Source organism: Lagenorhynchus albirostris, chromosome 14 (genome assembly GCF_949774975.1).
Source record: "Lagenorhynchus albirostris chromosome 14, mLagAlb1.1, whole genome shotgun sequence".
Taxonomy (NCBI): Eukaryota; Metazoa; Chordata; class Mammalia; order Artiodactyla; family Delphinidae; genus Lagenorhynchus; species Lagenorhynchus albirostris.
Window position 1 is genome coordinate 70,030,076 of NC_083108.1, and position 24,466 is coordinate 70,054,541.

Genomic DNA, 24,466 nt, shown 5'->3' on the forward strand with positions numbered 1-24,466 from the left:
CATTCTAAGGATTCGCTGAGACAATATGTGTAAAGCAGTTAGCAAAGTGCATGTCCAAATTAATGATTATAAGAACATATGGGAAAAGACTTTATAAACTGTAAAGTACCATCTTTGTGTAATATTTACCAGGAAGTACAGGAACACGTGTACTACTTTAAGAAAACTAAGTGAATGGTTTGTACTTGGATAGTTGTTTTACATTATTTAAAATTTTCCTTTTGGATGAAAGCATTCACCTTGGCCCACAAGGTGGGCAAACTGTAAAGTACTTATACAGCACTGTGAATGGCTGGTTTTTTATTCCACTCACCTTAACTTTGTGCCTGTTATATTCAAGACACTGTGGTAGAGACGTTTATACAAATAAGTCCATGTTAATCTCATTGGGCTGACATTTTCATCCCCACAATGAAGAAAAGTAGGCCTCAGGGAGGTAACTGGCCTAAATGCACTAGGTCAGCACGAGAATGTTACCAAAGTGATACGACAACCTAGATCTTGAGATATCCCAGGCCAGTGTTCCTTCCAAGGGAAAATAACACCTTAAGCCATCTTGCAGAAATGATAACAGGCTGTCAACTTATCAGGCTCTTCAGAGCTGTCCTAATACAGGTCTCATCTGCTTGGTGCTTAGGGAATGATGCTGGCTTGGGTTACTGGGTGCCCAGTTGTCACCAGTAGAGCCCAGGGGCATGACCTTAACCCTGGCCTTGGAAAGGTCCCTCCCTCCTCTCTGTTGACCTCCAGGGCCCACAGCCTCACCCATGGGACACCACTGCCCTTATAGATCATGTTCTGCCAATGCACATGAGTTTCAGTCTCTCTTGTTTCTACTTTACTGCTCAGAGGAAGGAATTGGTACCAAAAGGTCAACAAGGCCACATAGCCAGAGGCACACTGGTTACTCCTGAAACCCTTTCAGCTTTGTCCCCCCTGCCAAATCTGACTTTTCTCATCTCCCCAAAGCTAAGTACATCGGCTGCTACCTGGATGACACCCAGAGCCGGGCCCTTCGAGGCGTGTCCTTTTTCGACTACAAAAAGATGACCGTCTTCCGTTGCCAGGACAACTGTGCGGAACGGTAGGGCCCCACCAGTGTCCCAGGCATTCAGATCCCTTCCTTCTCAGATTCCTACCTGTGGTGGTCTTTCTTTTTCCATGGGAGGGCATGATGGAGGATGAACATGTGGACAAGGAAAGGGTGATGTGTGTGTGTGTGTGTGTGTGTGTGTGTGTGCGTGTGTGTGCATATGCATACGTGCATGCAACTGAGCAGGGAGTTGGTCTGTGGGAATTTGTGAGACTGCCTAGGAGTGAGTTTGCAGTGTACGGTATGCAGGGTCATATGTTTGTAAGCTTAATGCCAGTACCTAACTGTCTTTAAATAACAGTAGCTGTGAGTGCAGGAGTCTCTGTGGATATGTTTGCAAGGGTCCCGAATTGTGGGGAAAGCACAAGTGGGTGTTTACACGCAGGCAAGTGTGAGTCTGTGAGCGTGAGGCTTGTGTGGTGCCCGTGGGAAGGGTGAGGTGGGAGCCCGGGATCAGGGCTATTTAATGGTTTACCAGCCAAGAAACTATTTGTTTCTCTACCAGAGAGAAACACTCACCTGTCCAGACAGTGTTTTCCAATCTAAGAATAAAATGATGTTCTTGATTAGAACATGCACCGCGGGGAGGGCGCTCACTTTCCAAGAGTGGATGAGGCCCCAGAGGACTGGCGAGTTGGGACCCTCAGTCCAGGCCTGGGAACCAGCACTGCTGCCCTAGAGGCACTGTGGAGTGAGCTGACCTTCTCCTCCCCTGTGCCCTGGGTCCCCTGATGTGTGATGGCTTGTGAGAGGCCTCTAACATGCTCATCTTCAGGCTCTAGCCTGATCACAAGCTCTGAAGGAGCTCCACTGCATGGCTGGAGTGGAAATGGGCAAGTGGGTGGCCAAGGGACTCTTCCCTCAGTTCCTGACTAGAACACACTGTCCCCTTTATAATCAGCTTCCATAAGAGTTCACCATTGAAATCCTGAGCCCAGGACCATCTCCAGCTTGGGAAAGACTCCAAGCTCTTGAGGATTTTGATTCTTTAATTTATTTATTGAACGGTGGGGAGACAGAAGTGAATTTCAGAGTCCATGCCCTCAGAGAGGTCTTGTGGGAGTTGAAGAGTTAATATTTGCAAAGCAAATATTTGAGTGCCTGGAAGAGAGGAAGTGTAAGCTATTGGCATTCTGTGGCCCAAACCCCGTTCTTGCTTCTGCCTCCCCAACTAGCTGGGGAGCCCCTTGGGGGCAGGGCTGCAGCTGGCTCATCTCTGCATCCACCTGGTAACCCATGTGGGCAGCGCTGAACCAGAGTGAATTACGCGAGTTGATCTGACTCGTCTTCTGAAGCTCCACCTTGGCTGTCACCTCCTCTGAGAAGTCTCTCCTGACACCCCAGGCAGGTTGGGGGCCTCTTCTGCATTTCCACAAGCTGAGACTTACCCCATCTCAACCCTCATCTCACTATGCCGGCGTTTTCTGATTAAGCGCTTGTCACTCCATCTGGGCTGTGACGCACACGTCAGCATCACCTGGAATCTCTCAGGATTGCCGGGCCCCACCCGCAGCTTTTGATTTGGTGGGTTTTAGGTAGGGCCCAAGAATCTGCATTTTTAACAAGTTCCCAGGTGACACTGGATGCTGTTGGTCCTGGAACTATGGTTGGAGCACCACTGCTCTGATTTTCACACCCAGCTGGGAAATTTTAGAAACTCCTGCTGTCCACTGTTCCTTCTATCAGTGGGTCCATTTATATGAGACGGGCCCCAAGGGCACCTGAGAACCAAGGCTTGAGAGAGACAGCGACAGACAGGTGGAAGAAGGAGGCTGGCCCAGCTCCAAGATGCCCAGATAGTTTAAGCTGCTCTTCCTGCGTCTGCCCAGGTGACCGTGTGATCACACGCTACCCGAGTAGTAGGGGTGTTTGGAGACATGAGTCTGGGTGGGTCTGTCCCTCCAGCCCAGCCCCTGGAAGTCCCGAGTGATGGCGTGAGCTGACACCTCCCGTAGATCCAGCCTTGCATGACCAGTATTTTGCAGGCTGCTCCCCCAAGGAGCTTTCACGATTCTGGAAAGTGCCTCAGAGGCCACAGTGGGCAAGAGGACTGAGCAGGGGTCGTCCTACTCCCCTCTCCCCCACCACTTCATACCTACCCTGTGAGGCAGAGCAAGCACTTCCCTTTTCATCTGTTTACAGAACAGGTCCTCACTAAAAGTCCTCTTTAGGAAATGATTCCAGAGCTATGAAAAAAAATTGACAATCTTGCAGTGCCTGGATATTTTTTTTGTTGTTTTAAGGAAAGGAATTTTTTACTTGGCCGGATACGTGACCTTGGTTTTGCCACCTTCCAAAGACATACGAGAGTCCCTGCCCCCTCCCCTGGGTCCAGCTCCTCTCAGGGGACATAGAGGCATCATTCCTGGGGGATGTTTCCTGGAATAAAGAGGCTGGACTTTGCAGATAGGATTGGCTTGTGGCTCTAGACAGGGAAGAGCAAGATAGTGGGTGGGGCAGAGGGACCACAGGACCAGAGGGGTGTGTGTGTCAAGTGTCCTGTGTGTTGAAGGTATATGTAGATGGGTGTGAATATGACGTTGTGTGTCTGTGTGGGTAAGTGTATGGGGGTGTGAGACATGAGGCAGGAGTGGAAGCAGGTGGTCCCTGGGGTCTTGTCCCCTTCCAGAGTCTCCCTGTCCCCCAGGGACCTCTTTGTATTCCTTCTTGGCTTCCTGCCCATCCCACCTCCAAGACTTTCTAACCCCTTAGCCTCCCTGACCCTCTCAGGGTCTCCTTATTCTCAGTCCCGATCCCCCTGTCCCTTGGAGTATCCCTGTACCTCAGATCTCCTTGGGTCTCCCTGACGCCCAAAGTCTTCCTTGTTTCCCCTCTTCCAGGGAGATAGGGAGACCCCCACCCCAGTCTCCTTACTCCTCTGGGATCTCCCTGTCTCCTGGAAGCCTCTGTCTCCTGTCCCGTGAGGTCTCCCCTGTCCCCCTTCCATCGTCTGTCTCTCCATTTCCCCTGGGACCTCCTGGTCCCCAGAGCCCTCCCGTCCCCCAGCCCTCCTCACTACGTGAGTCACCCTGTCCCTGGGGTCTCCATGGTGGCAGTTACCCTGGCCTGACAGCAGCCTCCCCCAGGGGTTACCTGTATGCTGGGCTGGAGTTCGGCGCCGAGTGCTACTGTGGCCACAAGATCCAGGCGACAAACGTGAGCGAGGCGGAGTGTGACATGGACTGCAAGGGCGAGCGGGGCAGCGTGTGCGGTGGCGCCAACCGCCTCTCCGTCTACCGGCTGCAGCTGGCCCAGGAGTCAGCCCGCAGGTGTACGTGAGTCGGCCCCTCCCCTCTCTGCCCTGGCCCACCTGAGCGCCCACCTGTACCTTCCACGGCTCCCACCGCTCCTGAGCCCTCGGCTGCCCTCCAAGGCTGCCACCATCCTGCCCCAGCCTCACCTCCAGCCACGCCCCTCTTCCTCCTTAACAAACAGCTAGAGCCTGAGCTGGCCTGTCCTTCCTCATTTTCTGAAAGCAGCTTGTGTCTAACGATGGTGACAATGACGACAGCAAACACTTCATCGTTTTCCAAGTGCCTCCTATGGGAGAGCACATCTAATCCTCGTGATGACCCTTGAAATCGCACTGTTATCCACCCACTCCCATTTTACAGATGAAGAGACTGAGGTTCGATGTCACACAAACAGCAGAGGATTGAAACCAACTCCAGAGCTTGTGTCTTTAATGCTCCTGTAGAGAGAATGTATCCCTCGCCTGCCAGTGCTTCAGTCTTGTTGGAAAAACTCTCCAGTTTCCAAACTGAGGGAGGGAAGGGGATGAATAGCCGAGGACAAGAGCCACCCCTTCTTCTGCGGATATTGTCCCGTTGTCCCCTCTCTGGGTGTTTAATAGCAGTTAATGTCTATTTATCAAGCATCTGCCGTGTGCCAGGCACGTGCTGAGCCCACTGCAAGCCTGATTTTGTTTCCCTTCCCTACAGACTTTTCAGGCAGTTACCATGGTTAAGTATCTCCATTTTACAGTGAGGAAACCGAGGCTTGATGAATTTAAGTAAGCCTGCCCAAGGTCACACAGTCTTGTGACCTCAAAGGTGACCTTCAGACCTATACGAAGAGCTAATGGCCTTGACGAAAGACAGAGGGCTGAGGTTTGTCCTGGTTACTCTTCTGATGCGGGCCTGAGGTAGGAATAGGAATCCAGAACTAAGAATCCCAAATGTGAATGCTCCAATGAACCCTAGGGAGATCTTGTTAAAATGCAGATTCTGATTCAGCCGGTGAGATTCTGCATTTCTAAGGAGTTCCCAGGTGATGCTAGGTTGCTGGTCCATGGACCACACTTTGAATAATAAGGCCTTAGACCTCCATGGAGCTGACAAGTTCCGCCCAGAATGTCAGCCTGCCCACCCAGGTGGATTTGGCAGAACCTTAATGCCTGTCTGCATGCCGAGAAAGGCCTTTTCCGTATGAATGTCATTGTTTATAAGAATTCATTGCTGGTGTGCTTGACACTGTGTTCTGTTTTCCAAACCCCGTGTTTCTGAAGCCCTGTTCAAGCTTTGCTTTACAACGGGGTCCCGCGTGCCGCCAGTTTACAAAGTGGCTGATTTCTAGAAACAGAGGCACCCTCTGCCCCCACATCGTTGCCTCAGTTCCTCCAGCTCTGCAGGTCTGGCTGGCAGAGGGCGGGGAGGGTGTGTGAAATCCAGGCTGGATGGTGTCCATACAGCAAGTCTCTGGTTTGGCCATTAGTGTAATGAGGTTTTAATTTGATAGCAGATTTATCGTCCCCAATACTGATTTCTTTATGCCAATGTTTACATTATTTTGATGGTGACGTTGACCATATGAAGAGATGGCCTTAAAGTTGTGTGTATTTAGAGGGAAAGCTGATGCCACTAGAACATTCTAGTGGATGTTGCTGAGCTAGATAACAAGAATTGGGCTGTGTATGTCATCAGCCACTATCAGCTAGACCTCCTTTTGGTTAATGTTCAGATTGGCTGGGTAATACGAACATTCTCCTGTCTCTCTCTCTCTCTCTCTCTCTCTCTCTCTCTCTCTCTCTCTCTCTCTCTCTCTCTCACACACACACACACACACACACACACACACACACAATTGAGATCACCTTGTATAATAACACTCTCATGGACCAACAAAGATTTTTCAGTCATCAGGTGAAATATATAAACCTCGACACACCGAGACCACTAGATCCCACTACAATTGGGTGTGTTTTGCCCTGGTAGCAGTGGGAGGGCTGTCTGGGTGGTGGCTGGTGAGAAACCCCTGAGGCTGATGGGAATGCTGCTGTGCCCCTCGGCTTGCCCACCTCTGCAGTGGTGTTTTGTTCCATCTGAGAAAGGAATCTTTGTATTTATGTCGAAGACGGGGAACCCATTCATTTCTACTGAGAGGGGAGTCCTGGATTCTGTAAGTCCAGCCCAGTTGTTCTGAATCGTCGCTGTACAAGGTTGGAAGCTTGGGCACCTTCAGCTGGAAACTCCAGAAGGAAAGCTAAGCCTTACTAATCTCAAGGCTACTGTGGCTGAGATGAGAAGGGAAGTGGCTTGGATAAGGAGACAGATGGTTTGTCAAATTGGGACTCCTGGTGGGCTCCCCGTTGGCAACATGGTATTTGGAGAGAGCGTGGGGACTGTTCATTAAACACTTGATGCTCCCATGTGTATTAGGCATGGAGAGGACAATGGGGAATAAAGCACAGTCCCTGCCCTCAAGGAGACCACCGTCTAGTGGAGAAACAGACCCAAGACGAGTGGGATCTGTTCAAGCATGGCGGGTATATATAGGAGCCACGGGAGCAACATTTGAGCTGAATCTCATTCTAAGATTTCCAGGCGAAAGGGAGAGTCGTGTATTCAGCCATGAACAAAAGGATCCTCAAAGGTGATGTTTTGAATGACCTGTTGGAAGCAGCTTCCTCACTGATGCTTCATTTTATGGCTTTAGAAACTGAGGCCCAGACAGCACAAGTGGCTAAATTGAACAGCCCTGCGGGAGGCTCCACAGAAGAGGGCTGACGGATTAAGGCCTTGAAAGATGTGTAAAAGAGGAGGATATCCAGACTCAAGGAATTGCCAGAGGGTGGGGGAGAAATCTAGGCAGAGGGAATAGAGTGTGCAAAAGCTGAGAGGTAATTTCTAGACGTGACGGGCAGGCATGATCTTTCCAAGGCCACAGCGCTGCTTAGGGACTGAGCATAGGCTGGAACCCAGGTCTCTGGCTCCTGGTTTGAGTGCTAACTCTATATAGTGCTGTAGACACCTTGACCTCTTGTATTGGATTTTGGACCCCATTGCCTCTCTTTTGGGAGTGTTCCTTGGATTTAACTTACCTCCTCTCTTCCTTGACCCCTGACCTCTCCTTCTGCCCTGCGTCCTGACTCTACACCACACAGAATATCCAGTGCCTTTGTTCTGACTCAGTGGCTTCCCATTCCTGAGATCTGATTTATACACAAATAAGTCAGAAAGGGAGGCCTTCCACTGGCACATGACACTAGCACGTATTACATTAAGGAGGGCAATGAGCAAACACTGCAGGAAACAGGTATGGTGGAAACCAGATTCCATTTGTAGAGTCATTAGTTTGTATTAATGCCGTGTCCTAATTGTGTTTCCCTGAGCAGTGGCACAGAACTCTTCATGATTGTGAAGATCCAGAGGAGGCTTATTATCACCCAAGCACCGCTCTGGTGGGGTGTCCACCTTGCGTGGGGAGCCAGCCTGCGTGTTTCCGAGGTGATGGAATGCTCCTACAGTAGTGAGAGCATTAGAAGGTTGGCAGAGCAAATGTCTGCAGGCATCCTGCTATTCTTTCTTGCCACAGACACTCAGGCACACGGACTCTTTGCCCTTGTTAGAAAAGAACCGAGAAATGGACTTCCTTCTTGGTTGGCTTACATTTTTTCACAGCAGTTTGCTAAATGTGTCAGCAAGTGTAGCTTCTCCTCCCAGGGGCAGAGACCTGCTGGTGATTCGAGAGTATTATGGCTTTATAGGGTGTTGCAAGAGATTTCATTTGCCTGAAAGATTCTTGCAAGATTCGCATTGCAAGGTTCATTAGAATTACACAAAATATACAATATGTATGTGGGTCCCGTGGTGGCTGTCCGTGGTGCTGACAATCCTTTAGTGCTGCCTAAAACCCCCATGACTGCAGACCAGCCTCTCCCAGGACCCGGCACTTTTCCCTCTTGTTTTTTCTTTTCTGCCTTGGTGAAAGTATTATGAAGCTCATGTTATCACTGAAACAGTAGATCTTGACTCATGGGTCACACTGTACCTGGTGACTCTTGTGTACTGTTGCTAGTTCTGGCGATTTTTTGTCTTTGAAGGTTAGAAGGGAAACGTTGTGCAATGCTTGTAGTTTTTCTTCCCTGATACTCCGTTTTAACCAGTTCTGCTGAGAGGAGCCTCAGATGACCATGGAAAGTCATATTGGATGGATGGGCTATGTCTAGCTCCTTCTTTGCCGGGCCTGGAGGCCTCTCCTTTCCCTTGATATATGCCTGGGACCCCTGAATTTTATAATTCATATGGGTCTTCATGTGTTCTGCTGTGTAGGGCCAAGGAGATGTTAGCTAGAAAATTTTTTCTCCTTCTGCATCATGATGGGAGAGAATTGGTTTGCTCTTCTCCGTGAACCGTAATCCAGGAAGGCTATGGGAGCAATGATTGTAGATTTTGGAATCAGGCAGACATTGTTTCTATCCCAACTCCTTCACTTACTTGCTGTGTTGATTTTGGTCAAGCCACTCATTCTGTCTGAGCCTCAAATGCCTCATCTGTAAAATGGGGACAATTCCAACCTTGAAAGATTGCTCTGACCACCAAGTGAGATAAAATTGAGAAAGCACATAGCACAGTGCCTGTTTTGAAGTAGTGGTGATGCACCCTCCTTCCTGAAATGAAAATTCCTCAACTCACTCCGAGTAGCACCCAACTCAAGCTATTTGAATTTCCAACAGCTCACAGGAGCCTCTGGTGATGCCTAAAAATAGCTGGTTTGAATTCTCCTCGGACAGTTAGGCTCTTTGTGTAATTCAATCTCTCTCTGATTATAGGTAGCCATTAACAGCTCCCAGCTCACTGCCTTTCCTCCTCACCAGCATCTTTAATGCAGTAGAGCTTGGCCTAATTATCCGGGGGGTGATGGCCTCTTTCAAACCAAGGAGAACTCTTCCACGCCTGCCTTTAAGCTGATGCCTGGTGGGATTTACCTCATCTTTGTGAAGCCCCAGAACAAAGAGATGATGGACTTCAGAGATACTTGCAGCTGGTTCCAGGATGTTCTTCATCTGCCCCCAGTAAAGGGAGTTGATGAACAGTTGCTCTGCTCGCCTCTTGCTAGTAGAAACTCCAAGCTTCCGAGGTCATGCACCATCCCAGCTGGCCTGGCGATGAAGAGCTGACATTATCAGAATGTGGGGCCTGGGCTTTTGTGATCCTTGGACCCCTACTGTGGCGCCTCAGAGGGTTTCTGGGAAATTCAGGTGGCTGGCATGGGGTCTCTGGAGCCCAACCATGTTGGAATTCGGCAGGCCTCCTGCAGAATAGCAGAGAGGTGGGAACCTAGGATGTGATGTCAAATAAGATCAGGGTCAGATCCCTACTCTGCTCCCCACTAGCTGTATGAGCTGGAAAAGTGACCAAATCTTGTTACGTCTCGGGGTCTCCACCTGCAAAACAGGATAATAGCATCCTCTACCTCTTAAGTTGTTGTGAGGATTAATTGAGGTGTGATATGTGTAACATACTTAGCACTAACGACATACAGTAAACAGCTGTTATTATTACCTTTGTTGCTATTCTTCAGCAAGGGTTGGTCGTTAGGAAGACACTACTCAGGGTTGCTGCTACTGTCCACGGACTCTGTACTGCACAACTCCAGGGAGCGCCCTTCTCACAGGCTACAGGCTGTGAAGAGCAGTGGCTCTGAACTCTGTGCAGGATTTCCTTTGTGAATTAAGAATGCTCAAAGATCCAAGATATTTTAAGTTGGGTTCTCCCAGAGACAAGGATGTGAGCTCTGGTTTACTTGAATCATGACCCCAGGATGCACCTCCAGGGGAGTGGAGACATGAGAAAGGGAAGGGAAGGAGCCAATACTTGCCCTTTACAAAGCAGGTCACTGCTGAGGACAGCTGAGGCTTAATCCCACCGGGGAGCTGTGGGAGGTGGTGGAGAGCGTGCTTCAGAGATGTCCCATTGGAGGAGCAGGAAGCTGCAGTATTTATCCTCCAGCGTTCACCCATCATTGGCTGAGGGTGGCTCCCAGGGAGATTAACTCCCTGGCAAGTGCAGTCTGTCCCTCACATACCCTAGGTGTTTACAGTAGGTCACTGTCAGCCTGTACTGGGATGGTGAGTGCCGGGAGTGTATTAATGGGGCACTGATAGTGTCTCCTACCTGCGATCTAGCCACCCTTCACATATCATGAACGAGCAATGAAGAAGGAGCAGGAAGACACATTGACTGAATCCTGGTAGGTCTCAGGCACTGTGAATGTCACTGCATCGCCTTCTGTCCCACCTGTGCAGGGTAGAGATAATCATCCCCATATACAGATGAGGAAACCGAGGCTCAGTCCAAGGACACACAGCTAAGTAAGTTGCTGACCCAGGTCTGTCTGAATTCAAAACCAAGGCCCTTTCTGCTGGGCACGAGAGCTTTTTTGCAAACAGGAAGGCATCTACCTACTGCTGTAGAAGTCCAAAATTCTTTGTATCACAGGAAGAGTGTTAGGAAGGTCAAGGGACCCAGGCTGGCCGCTTCTCTTTTGTTTTCAGACGTAAGAGAAAAGAAAACCTCTCACCACTGGTGTGGAGAACCGGTGACGCAACCCATTTTACAGATGGAGGAAATGAGGGTAGCAGGAGGATTCAACATGTTGGCCACCGTGCATGTTCTCAGTGTTCCAATCACCAAGCCATAATGGAGAGCAACCTGCAGACAGAGGTGGCCTGCAAACTGTTCCCCAGATCCCTGGGAGTCCGACCTTCCCGTTAGACATCACAGAATTCTCTGTGAATCCGTGTGGTTTCCCTCCAAAAGCAGAATGGGCAAGACTGTAGGAAGACCCCACATCCAGCAGGTTTACTGCTCCTAGAACTAACTTCCCAAACCTGTTCCCCTCCCCCCACCACCCCAGTGCACACCTTGACCAAAGAGAGACTCACAGCAGCAGCTTCTGATCCCTGTCTGGCCCTTTAAGGCCTCTGAAAACGTCACCTTACTTGATATTCAGGGCATTCAGCTCAGCTCTGCTTTCTAAGGTGGGAGGGTCAGGGACTCATTAGCGGATGCTTAAATGTCAAAGGGAGACCTGTCTCAGCAGAGCTGGGCTTACAGAGTCTTCCTTCCTCTTCCCACACTTGCAGTCTGGCCTCCTGGCATCCAGGAAGGCAGGAGAAAATCATCTGGGGAGAAGCCAGGGTAGGAATTCTACTTCCTGTAAGGAGACAGATTCACAGCCCCTTGCCTGTCCCTTCCACTGTACTGACAAATCTCATTCCTGTCCGGCTCTGAATGATCCACCCAGTATTTATGCCTCCATTTTAGAGATGAGAATACTGAGCCTCCGAAAGGAGAGGAAACATGCCAAGGTCAGTGAAGAAGGGTGGAGCTGCCAGTGTGCACTGTGTGGAGGAGAGCTGCCCGTTTGACAGGTGAAGACGCCACCTTTCAGGGAGGAGAAGCAAAGTCGGGATTAGAACTCGTGTCTCTGAGCCACTGGTCTTCTGCTCCTTGGCCAGGGCAGCTCATCCAGAAAAGTGCCATGGTCCTGGGAAGTACCGTGGCCTTCCGGTGTGGTGCCAGGCCGGATGGCCTCTTCTGGAGCCCCTGGGTCAGAGTTGGGCCCTCGGGGCCATCTGGAGATGCGTGCTGATCTGGCCCAAGAGACGGGCACCCAGCTGGGGGTGATAGGAGGGCAGAGCATTTGGCCAGAGGCCTAGATGAAGAGCCTGTGGGCTCACAGGGCCCTGAGTGATACCCCAGTGCCCTCAGTTACTCAAGGTCACATCTGCAAGAGGATCCAAGGGTGAGCCCCTAATAGCAGGTGACTCCAAAGACTACCATGGGTGGACTCCTGCTCTCACATGCCTACGGTCAGACACACACACTCCTGTACAGAGACCCGTATGCAAGGTGTTCTGTGATATGCAGGAGCTGGACCGATACCACCAGGGCACCTGTCTGTGGGCTCCAGGTGGAAGGGTCTCTGTGGTCTTGACACCCTGGGGAGAGACTCAGTCTGGGCTGGACTCCAGCAGAGGGGCCCACCCTCCTGTTCTGCTCTCTCGTGTGGCTCAGGCATGAAGTGGCCTTGCACTGAGGAGACGAAAGTTTTTGTTCGAATCTGGGTGCTGGCTGTTCAGGGGTTGTTGGGAAATGCCCAACCCTGGTGGCATTGGGCCAGTCCAGTGGGAGGCTGGCTGAGGCTCAGCCAGGCCTTCTGGTAGAAGAGGGGGAGCTCTTCTCTCTGGTACATGGTTGCCAGGCAACCCAGAGAGAGCCTCCAAGATTATGTCTCCTCCCCTTGATAAGACTCATCCCGTAGAGGTCCAGTGCACAACCACACAGTCGCAGCCTGAAGCACACAGCCACAGCCCAGTGCCCACTGTCACGAGGCCAGGCAGGCAGGTGGACATACACCTGCTCATACAGGGTCCTAGACTCCCATGTGGACAGACCCAGATGCGCTCAGATGAACCAGGTCCACGGGGGCCCATTTGTGGTCTCAGAGCTCAGTATCCACGCACCCAAATAGGTAGATCTCTACTCCCACCATCACAAACCCAGTCACGCACACACGCACACAAGATGCACACACTGCCTCCCTGTCACACACACTGTGCACAAGTGCCCCACCTCCCAGACACACCCTCACTACAACCAGGCCCGAGCTACCCTCATGGTCTGCATCTCCTGCCCCATCGGTTCCCTCACACCCACACATACCCCCAAACCTCCAATGCCTTCTGATACAACTCTGTCTTCCCCTGCACAGTCCTCGGTTGGGGAGGGTCTCAGACCCCCCAGGGTGGTGGAAGAGGGCTCCAGGAAGGATCCACCCTATAGGATAAAAGGTGGTGGGCTTTGCACCCCTACAGTGTACCCAGGTCCACACCAGTCCTGAAGGGGCCTCCCTTGGCCTCAACCCCAAAACCGTTGCCCCAGCTGGGGCCCAGGAGGATTATAAGTTGGTCCCTCGAAGAGGGTCCTGGTGGGGAAGGGGCAGGTTAACAACTTGAATATGGTTCTAGAGACTCAGTGTCAAGTTCTAGGCATTTTTAGGTGCTTAAAGAGAATCCAACTCCAGAGTTGAGAGACCCCAGAGTGACAGCCTTTGTGAATGATTAGTGGTCAAAGGGGAGTGAATATATGTCACAGTGTTTTGAAAATGCTCAAACAGGGCCTGGGGGTGGTTCCTTAAAGAGGGACAGCCCAGAGTGTGAGGACTCTGAGCTCAGATGTTCCCAGGTTAGAATCCAGATGCTGCTAGTTGTCAGCTGTGTGACCTTAGGCAAGCCACTTACCCCTCTGAACCTCTGTTTCCCCTTCTGTATAATGGGGAGGGTGAGACTTTCTTTATAGGAATTAGGAGGATAAAGTATATCAAGTGCTTACACACTGCCTGGTACGGTGAGAGCATTCGATAAGATCGTCAAGAATGGAAGCATCTCAGACTTAGATTCCAGTCTCAGCTCTGCCTCTTATAAGCTGGGTGACTTGTGTCAAGCGGTTTCAGCCCTCTGAGGCTTGAGTTTCTCCATCTGTAAAAATGGGGATCCTTATACCACCAGAATGATGCAAGGGTTCAACGGGGCCACATGTGTGAACAGTTTAACCTAGTTCCTGGCTGATAGCACGTGACCCGTATATGGTGGCTGTGATGATAACAATGATATTATGATATAACTATAAGCATCTAATCATCATAGTAGCATTATTATTATTGGAAGAAGCATAGACTTGGGAGACAGAGCAACTTGGCTTTGATCTTACTCTGTCCTTAGACAGCTTTGTGGCCCTGGAAGCCAGAGTGCCTCCTTGAGCCAGCCGTGGCAGCTACTGCTCATGGCTGCTGCGAAGACTCAGTGGAGCCAGAGCGCCCAGCTTGGAGCCTGGCATCCGTGCGGGCTCAGTAAACACTGGTGGAGTCTAAAGAGAAAAGGCGAGTCCCCTTATTTCTGAGAGTAAGTCCACCGTCTCTGCCCTGGGACCCGATTGGCGTCCAGCTAACTAAGTTTTCTGGCTACGTGAGGTTTCGTCCACACTGCTTCCGGCTTCTCATCTCATTGCTGTAAATCTTTAGCTTAAACGCCTGACTCCCCTCCGCATCCTCACCTCGTATGGCACATTCTCTGAGCATCGTTAACTCTTCCTCAGGGTGACCGATGAAATGGCGCGTCCCTCGGTGCATCCTGGGCCACGGGATGGGAGACTGTCCCGTGTTCCCCCACGGGACACTAGTGCCATCTGGGGTCTGGCAGTTCCTCATTTGGGGGATGGAGGGCTGTCCTGCACAAAAGAGACTGCATAGTCTAACCCCCTCCCTATCATTTACATGTGGGGAAACTGAGGCCTGGACCACAGCATCCACCACCATCACTTCTCACCAGCCTCTCGCAGCAGCCTGGAGTGAGAGGTGGGGAGTGGAGGAGATGGTGCTGGGTGGCGGGAGCCTGCAGCATGCTCTGGAAATCAGTCATTTAACCCAATTCCAGATGTCTTCTCAGGTTGCTAGATTTGCCTCCACGATGAGCAATTTCAGGCTACAGGGTGCCAGGTGGTAGAGGTAATCACTAGGGTGCCTTTGACAGCTGAGATTTAAAATTTTCATTCCTAGACTCCCTCCCCGCTCCTCCACCATCCTTCTGCCCGGGGAGTAATTTCATATCCTTTTCTCTGCACTTAAATATAGATATATACGTATACGCTAAAAAAAAGAGGGCTCCTTCCTGGAGCCCTCTCCCACCACCCTGGGGGATCTGAGACCCTCCCCAACCCAGGACTGTGCAGGGGAAGACAGAGTCGTATCAGAGTTGTTGATTTTTGTAGCTTGCTTCACTTTTCCCCAAGGATTAGCATTGTCTTTCTGAGATAATCCTTAGCACGTTTTCGCTAACAGTGGGTCCCTAGTATTGTCACATAACCTCCCCTCTCTAAGCCCTGTGTCTCTCATCCGTAAAATGAGAGTTTACTATGGACCCTGCAGAGTTCCCAGGAAGGTAAAATGAGACGGCATTCGCAAAGTTCTCAGAAGAGTGGATCACACGTAGTAGGTGCTCAGTAAATGGCACCTACTTTTGTGCTCCTGATTTTGATTCACTGCATCAACAGTGTCCTTTATTTCATGTGAAAGCTGTGCTTCTAGAAAAGCGTATACAGCTCAGATTTGAGAACAGTGGAACCCAATTGAAAATGGGCACCATGAATCTTTAGATAAATTTGACAGGGGCCACTTATAATTTTTAAAATTTGTCTTTAATACATTAAAAAATAACTATGCACTGTCGAAGAAGTTAGAAAAGCGTTTTACAAAAAGGTGGAAATAAAAATTGCCTGTATCCTATCAGAGTTCTCCAGAGAAACAGAACCAGTAAGATATATGCAAATATATAAATCAAGAGATTGATTTAAGGAATTGGCTCATGCAGCTGTAGAGGCTGGCAAGCCTGACATCCAGAGGCTGAATTCCTTCTTCTCTGGGAAACCTCGTTTTTTCCCCTCATCCCTTCAACTGATTGGATGTGGCCCACTGACATTTTAGAGGGAAATCTCTGTTAAGTCTCCTTAAAGTCAATGAACTGTAGATATTAATCCTATCTTCAAAAAACCTTCACAGCAACACCTAGACCAATGTCTGACCAAACAACTGGGCACCATAGCCTCACCAGGTTGACACAAAACTTAACCATCACGTCTGCTATTAAGAGATAACCATGGTTGTTAACGTATTAGTCTATGTCCCTCCAGAGATTTACACTGAGAGAGAATTTGCGGACACAATTGATATTTTATAATATGTGGAGTTTCATGGTCTCAGTTTTTATTTAACATTCTATCTTGAACACATCTTCATCTCTTTAAAGTAACCTTTAACATCATTATTTTTGATGGGGCATAGAATCCCATTGTGTTGTCATTCCCTACTTTATTTGTCCAGTACTTCATTGTTGGACAGCAAGGTTGCTTCCAGTCTTTCACCTGTTAATTTAAATAAATGCTGCAATGAGCATCCTTATTGATGTCTTTGTGTACACCTGTAATGGATGCAAAGGGTACCCACCCAAATCCTCTCTACCACCAATGGCTCACATCTGCCCCCTTGTCTGAAAAATGACCCTTGCCCCAGCAGCCTTCCAAATGACAGACGTTGGGGAGGGGGGGCACATAGGGCCAAGGTCGGCCCCTTTCCTTAAAGTGGGACCAACTCTGTGGTACAGTTTACCCTCCGGGCTGGAGGTGGGACCCAGCCAAGATCACATGCTTACTTAGCTCCTCCCCTGCCCTGTCCTGCTTCTCCTGAGAAGCCATAAAACATTGTCTCAGGTTCGGCTTCAAGTAAACCCAGCTGAAGACAACATCTCTGAGTATTGTTTTGAGGATGACTTCTATTAAAGAGATAGCAACGTCTTCTGAATTTTCTGTTGCATAGCTGGGATGTTTCCAGATTAGGTTATCTGAAAGGGAATCTCTCCAACAAATCAGTCCCTTAGAGCACTGTTGGGGCAGAGACTCCCGAGGCCCCGGTTTTTCCCCTAAAGCCCAGGACAATGGGAGGGAGAGGGGGCACCCCAGTGCTGGAAGGAGGGGCAGGAGAGCTCTGGACCCTTTGCTTCCCTCCGTCCCAACCCTCTCCTGATGAGATCACGAAAATCCTCCATGGCATCTGTCATTTCCCTAAATGAAAAGTTGCCACCACCAAGAATGGGAAAGCGAGACATAGGAGTGGTGACAAAGAAAAGGGGATTATATGGCCCAGCAAGAACATCTCAGTGACCTGTGTTGTTGACAGAGATGCCAGGGTTGAGGACATTCTTTGAATTTTCTAGCTCATGAGTCTCCACTGTGGCTCACTGCGTGACCTTGGGCGAGACTCTTGCCTAGAAGGTGGCTCTCCCAGCCTACATCTGACTAGTTCTTTTCCCTCTGTCTCTCCAGATGGAAGTGCAGTCTTCCGAGGCTGCTTCCGCAGGCCCGACAACCTCTCCCTGGCCTTGCCCGTGATGGCTGCCATGCCCAACATGTCTGTGGACAAGTGTGTGGACCTTTGCACAGAGAAGGTGAGCCTGGTTCTGTGCACGGAGCTCTGGGGAGGGTGGTGTGGAGCAGCTGGAGGAACGGGATGCTTGGCTGGAGGAGCAGCAGCCCAGCTGGGATGAGAGAGGTCATTACTGTGATCTGTGATCTGTGACATGGGGGGAATGTGACTGTTTCATGTGGATCCGGAGGGTAGGAGTTACATGGGGCCCATTTCTTTCCCTCCAAAGAAGTGTGTTTGTTCTAATAGTGAGGACTGCTCAGGAATGAGGGCCACATGTGAACTGGGCCGAGAAGCGTGTGTAGAAGATTGCCAGGTAAAGGCAAGGACAATCCCACCTTGTGACAGTGTGAGTTCCCCGTCACTGGAGGTATGCAAGCAGAGGCAGAGCAGCTGTGGCATACGGAACTTTGGACACTGGATATCAGTTGGACTGGATGATCCAACTGGCTGATCCTTTCTCAGCCTGAGATCCTTGATGGGTGACTGTTTATCCTTCCTCCCAAGCCAGACAGGGAACACCACAAGAGCAGAGACTGTGGCCCAAAACATTTTGTGACCACTCCCAATACCCAGCACAGAGCTAGGCTCATCGCTGGCATTCAGTGATGTCTGAGGAGCTCCCTCCTTCACTCAAGGTGAGCTAATTACACGAGGGTCCAAAGGAGAACCAGCCCTCCCCAACCACAAGAAGGTGGTTGCCCATTTCATTCATTCACTCAGCTAATATTTGATGAGAACCTGCTTTGTGCCAGGCCCCTGTGCTCAGTGCTGGGGGTGCAAAGTCAACAAGATATGGTCTTTATCCTCCATGATGCTGACATTTGCTGGGGGCCAACTTTGTGGCTCTTCCTGGGTGCTCAGCGTGTGCCCCAACTGCTGAATGCCCCCACCTGCTCTGACTTATCCTGCTTGGCTTTTCTTTCATCAAGGCTCCTAATTCACAAAGCATGTCTCAGGAAGACTGAAAGGATCATCATAGAAACTGCCACTTACCGAGCACCTCCTCCATGCAGCCCTCTGCCCCACGGGTCACACAGTTTACCTCTCACAACAAAGCTAGGTGTTGGGAATTTTCATCCCCATTCCACAGGTGACAAAAACAAGGCTCAGACAGATGCAGTCACTTGCCCAAGCTCACAGCGCAAGCAAGTGGCAGAACTGGGACTGACACCAAATCTATTCTCTTGACTTCTGAGCTACCCTAGAGACCCCACAGAGAGGCTTCCAGGAACCATTCAAGGGCAGCCAGGCCACTTCAGGTCACCAAGCATTTCCTGAGTGCTTGCTCTGCTCCCAAGAGGCATCCTGGAAGGTCAGGGGCGATGTTCATAAGAATGAAGGAGGTTTGACCATCTTTTTGTCCAGCTTTCTCTCTTGGGCAGGAATCCCCCTCCCATGGCATCCCCTCCAGGTGGACATTCCTCTGTCCTGAGGGCTCTGGAGGAACCTACAGATCAGCCAGAGGTGGAGGACGAACACAAGACAGTGAGGCCACAGGGCAAGCCAGGATGGAAGAGGGCCCAGCTGCACGTAGGACTGGAGGGAAGCAAAGGTGTGGGCAGGTTGCGTGGGCGGGGCGGGGGGCGACAGGAAGACCCCGCTGCAAACCTCCCTCTTCTAGTTTCTTCTAATCTCCTGAGGGCACCACAGGAGGAAAATTGAGGGGATTAAGCGGACAGGGGTCCAGAGCTGCTTGTGTCAAGTGGTGGAGGGTCTGAAAGACTTAGGGTGTCAGAGGAGGCTTCAACATGGGTCACCGGCTAGAAAATACCATCAGTCCCAGCCCAGGTCCACCCACCTGTATCAGCATCTCTCTGATCTTTGGCTACGTGCTGTAGCTCATAGTTAACACCTGTGAGAAATAAACCAAACCTACCTACCATGGCAAAGCTCACCGGAACCAGCCACGGCGGTATGACCTTGGTTTGTTACCACATTATTCCTGGACCAGCTGCCAGGGAGAATTCAGCTTCATGCGTCTGAGCAGAAGCAAGTTGGACCAAGGACGGTCCATTGCCCTCCAGATCTCAGGCCCAGCCTGCTCCCACTTAGCTCTTTCATAGAACAAATAAAACAATTAGGAGCAGCTCTCCCAGCAAAGACTGTGGCTACGGGTAGGTATCAACAGCCTCTTTGGCTTAAAAGGAAGAACTCAGACAGCTTTTCCCAAAGCATGGGCTTCATATCACTGTCAGACACAGAGGATTTACTCTGGCGTAATGCATGGCCATAAGAAAAACTTTTCTTTTTCAGTTTTCTTTCGAGACCTCCAGGAGAAAGCTGCTTTTCAGTGCTAAAGTATCTTTAACACCTCTCTCCCCTCAACTAATCTCCCTTTTGCAGGAAAAACAGAGTTGACCCCAGGCTCAAGTTCTTGGCAGGCAGAGTGCCTAGTTAGAATTTAATCACGTGGTTTTCTTTCTGCAGTATTGGGGTTTACAGTATGGAAATGTATGGAAATGATACTTCTCAACCAGTGCTACTTTCAGGAGTAATAAATAGTTCCTTTGAATAGAGAAAGCCCATGCGCAGCAACGAAGACCCAACACAGCCAAAAATTTTATATATATATATATATATATATAAAAATTAATTTTAAAAAGTGACTTGACACATAAAGGAAACAAATAAATGAATAATAGTACAGGAAAGCAAAAAAGAAAATGGTAACTATGTGAGGTGATGGGTGTGTTGACTAGCTTGATTGTGGTGATTATTTCACAATGTATACATACATTGAAACGTCAAGTCGCACATCTTAAATAGATGCAATTTTTTACTTAATTATACCTCAAAAAAGCTGGAAAATATAATAGTACAGGAGGTACGCAGGTAGGGCAAAATCTTGCTGCTGAAGCTTGGGGACCCTTGAGCTGGGGAGAGTGATGGAGAAGGGGACGATTGGAACGCAAATCCTGTTCTGCACCCAGAGTCTGGGCTGTCCAGGGATTTGGTGACTTTCTTCCCTTTCCTCTCCTGCTTCATCCCCAGGAGTACCCACTGGCAGCCCTTGCGGGCACCGCCTGCCACTGTGGCTTCCCCACTACGCGATTTCCCCTCCACGAGAGAGAGGACGAACAGCTCTGTGCCCAGAAGTGCAGCGCGGAGGAGTTTGAGAGCTGCGGGACACCCAGTTACTTCATTGTGTATCAGACGCAGGTCCAAGGTAAGCCAGGTCCGCCCCGACCCAGCAGACCCCCAGAAGCTCTCCCAGCGGCCTCCCTCCCAGAGATGCTCCAGCCAGTCCATTCCAGCCAGCCTGTCAGCAAGAGGACTGTGCAGGCCAGAGAGCAGAGGGCAGAGGGCAGAGGCAGGGCTGGTGAGCATAGCCAGGCTTAGAGATCCTGCATGGGCAATGGAGGGAGGGCCCCCGGGGGGGGTGGTTCTGAAAACCTTCATCTCTATCCCTTATACTGAAGACCCCCTTGGTGGCTCTTCCTGTAATGGGGGCTGTGAGCTTGAATGGGAAAACATCTGATCTGGGAGGAGGAGACTTGGGTCTTCAACACAGACCCACTGCATGATCCTGGGCGAGACATGTCCCCTTTCTGGGCCTCAGTTTCTCCATCTGTAAAATGAAGCTGTAGATGGTTAGCCTTCCAATTCTAGGATTCTGCAAATTTACCTATAACTTTTTCTTCTCTTTCTCTGTCTCACTCATCCTTTCCGCTTTTATCCTTCTTCCTTTGCTAGTGGAACCCACACTCAATGTTTATCTCCTCTTGCATCTGTTGGGGTACCGGGCTGTGATGACGATGGTGGTGGTGGTGGTGACGGTGGCACTTAGGGACTTTCTTTGTGCTAGACTCAGTGTTGAGTCCTTCGTATGCATTTTCTCACTGATTCCCCTCAGCTTTCCTGTGAGGCAGGAATAGTCATTATGCCTTCTTTACAGGTAGGGAAACTGAGACTCAGCACAGGTAAAGGACTTGCCTGAGGTCATGGTGTTTATAATATTTTTAGATGAAAATCTTTTCTCCTGCTGGAGGCATCATGAAAGGTGGTGGCACTTGGAAAGGTGCCTTGCTGGGATGCTCAGCCCAAAGGAAACCCGTGAAGGATTACCCCAATATCTGAAAAAACTGTCCACCTGCGACGTGCAGTCCTATGCCAAGCTTCATCTCATTTAATGATGGGAAGCCCACAGTAAGCCTATGATCAGGATGATACCATCCCCATTTTACAGATGGGAGAACCAAGACTCAGAGAGATTGAGAACTGGCCGTAATCACACATCTACAAGAGTGATTTGCTTTCAGGTCTCTGACTCCAAAGTCCCTGCTAGAAACCTCTACCCACAGTGCCAAGGACACTCCCCGCACCCTCTGAAGCCTGGAGAGCTAATAAAACACCACTGGGCTAGACCTCCTCTTCATCTCCCAGGAACTAGGCTGCCATATACGGTCGGGCAGGTTGAGCACTGCACAGGCATAACCTAGAAGAAAAGTAATGCCTGAAAGCCAGCCTGTGCTCTGCCTGTCATGCCGTGCACTCTGGATGGCAGCACATCTGCCCAGAGGAAGGGGAGGGAACCTTTATCTGATTTTTACAAAGGTGCTGTAAGAGCTAGTGGCAGCTTCACCAACAGCCTGTCCCCTGTTTGGCCTGATGGGGGTACTGGTGGTGGCCAACTGCGGCTGCTTCCATGGCAGCTGAATATCGCTAAGAGCCCAGTGAGCAGAAATGTCTTTAGCCAGTGTGGCCCTTGGCTTTACTTACACTCTGGTGAGGAAGGATGAGTGTGTGTTAGTTTCCAGGAAGTGTTGGTTACTCTGTGCAGAACTGTGTTACCCCAGCTTGGGGGAAGGGTCATACACAGCTTAATTATCCCGTGACCATGAACAGCTTTGATGTGGACAGAACCGACACTGGAGCCTTTTCAATAGCCCCTGATTGATGGGTTTGCTCATTCCCGGTGCCTGGCCCCAGGCCATTACTGGTGTTCAATTTCCCATGTCACACTTGCAGGCCCTACACACTGGGGTGGCTTGAGAGTCATGTGGTTCATGAGGCCGCCAAGAGTCTGGTCCACAATGGCTGCTATTTATTGAGTACCTACTGTGTGCCGGGCACTGTCTAAGCTCTTTAGACTGAATTAACTCATCTAATCCTCATAACAGTCCAATGACATAGGTGCTGTTATTATTACCATTTTACAAATATGGCAACTCGGCACAGAGAGGTTGAGGAGCTTGGCCAGAGTCACACAGCTAGGACAGAACAGAGTTGGGATTCAGACCAAGGCAATCTGGGTCCTGAGCCTGCACTCTTAATCTCAGCTTCTCAACATATACTGCAAATACTTCACATGCATTATCCATCTAATCCTGTAAGGTTTATTAGCCCCACTTTACAGGTGAGGAAACTGGGGCTCAGAGAGGTGAAGAGCCTTGTTCAGTGTCACACAACTAGGCCATGATCATCCTAGATCGAAACACAGGTCTGTCTGATTCCAAAACTATATACAACACTGCCTCCAGCATCTGTTTCGATTTGTGGAGCTTAAGAACCAAATCAACTTCCTTTTTAGTGCTGAAAATAACCAGCTTTATCCTCGCCGCCCAGGCAGTATTTGAATGGAGAATTCTGTTTTCAGGGGAAATTGAGGGGCCAGGTTCTTTCTCTCTCCCAACATTTTATTATGAAAAAATGTCAAACCTCCAGAAAAAAATGGAAAGAATTACACAGTGAACCTGCTAGACGTATCCTACAGATTTTACATCCGTCAACATTTTGTTCTATTTACTTTATCATACATCTCTCCATTTCTCCATCCCTCAATTTTTATTTTTGGATGCATTTCGGAGTAAGTTGCAAACATCATTACACTTCAGTCTGCATATCACTAATTATAATTCAATATTTACTTATGATTTTTTTTTTTTTTTTTTTTTTGCAGTACGCGGGCCTCTTACTGCTGTGGCCTCTCCCGTTGCGGAGCACAGGCTCCGGACGCGCAGGCTCAGCAGCCATAGCTCACGGTCCCAGCCGCTCCGCGGCATGTGGGATCTTCCCAGACCAGGGCACGAACCCATGTCCCCTGCATTGGCAGGCCGACTCTCAACCACTGCGCCACCAGGGAAGCCCCACTTATGATTTTTTGAAGTAGCATTTACATAGAGTGAAATGCACAAATTTTAAGTGTACTATTTGATGCCAACTGGGTCCTATGAAATCCACACCCCTGTCAAAATATAAAACATAACCACTCTCCAGAAAGTTTTGCATCTAGGCTCCTTTTTGCAATGTGTTCCCGTGAAGACCATTCCCAGACACCTACTTGGCTTGATAAAGATGCTTTTTGGTTTGTTTTTTTCCAAAATCTGCTCTCCTCTGAACAAACAGATTAAACCTGCATGACGGGGAAGAGACCTGGTCTCTGGCTAGCAGCATCAATACTAAGAGCTCACAGCATGTGAGCCCTGTGTTAACACTCAACACCCATTCTCTCTTCTAACCCTCCTAACCAACCCCCGGGATGTCATCATTATCAGCATTCCCATTTTACAGGTGAGGAAACTGAGGTTTATTCAGATCCACCATTTTTCCAAGGTTACCCAGCAAGGAGATGGCAGAATTGGAATTTAAATGTAGGACTTCAGACTTTTCCCTTGAAGCGCTATTGTGAGAAAGCAAGTAAGGATAATAAATGTTTCTTGGATGGATGGGTAGATGGATGGTTAGGTGGATGCCAGATAGTATGGAAAGTGCCAGGAAATCAGCAAAGGACAATATGGGCAGGGTTTCTGACTAAACAAATAATTATTTGAATTACAGTAGCAGAAAGTAATACAAGAGAGATGGACATAGTACACTAATGATAGCCCAGGGAGTCAGAGAAGGCAGGGAGGGAGGGAAGGAAGGAAGGAAGGAAGGGAGGGAGGGAGGAAAGAAGGAAGGAAGGGAGGAAGGAAGGGTCCAGTTCAGCAGAGAGCAGGATAATAAGCAGTCAAAGGCAGGTAGGAGGCAGTGAAGGCGGAGGGACCAGTGCACCTGAAGCTGCCAAGTCAGGAAGGAGCAGAGCACGGATGAGACAGTGCAAGAACCAAGTGGCTGGCAGGTGGGGGAGTTTGAGGGGAGAGCATGTGGGTGGCGTGAGCCCGTGAGGATGCA

The 24,466-nt window shown here is 49.7% G+C and overlaps 1 protein-coding gene across 1 annotated transcript in view; it reads left to right on the forward strand.

Annotated features, from left to right (window-relative positions):
• Positions 1–24,466, forward strand: part of WSCD2 (WSC domain containing 2) — a 45,014-nt gene that overhangs the window by 9,584 nt on the left and 10,964 nt on the right. The window contains exons 2-5 of the mRNA XM_060120719.1: positions 970–1,084; positions 4,180–4,364; positions 17,251–17,372; positions 20,345–20,519. Of these exons, the coding sequence (XP_059976702.1) occupies positions 970–1,084; positions 4,180–4,364; positions 17,251–17,372; positions 20,345–20,519 (597 nt within the window). The remainder of the gene's footprint in view (positions 1–969; positions 1,085–4,179; positions 4,365–17,250; positions 17,373–20,344; positions 20,520–24,466) is intronic.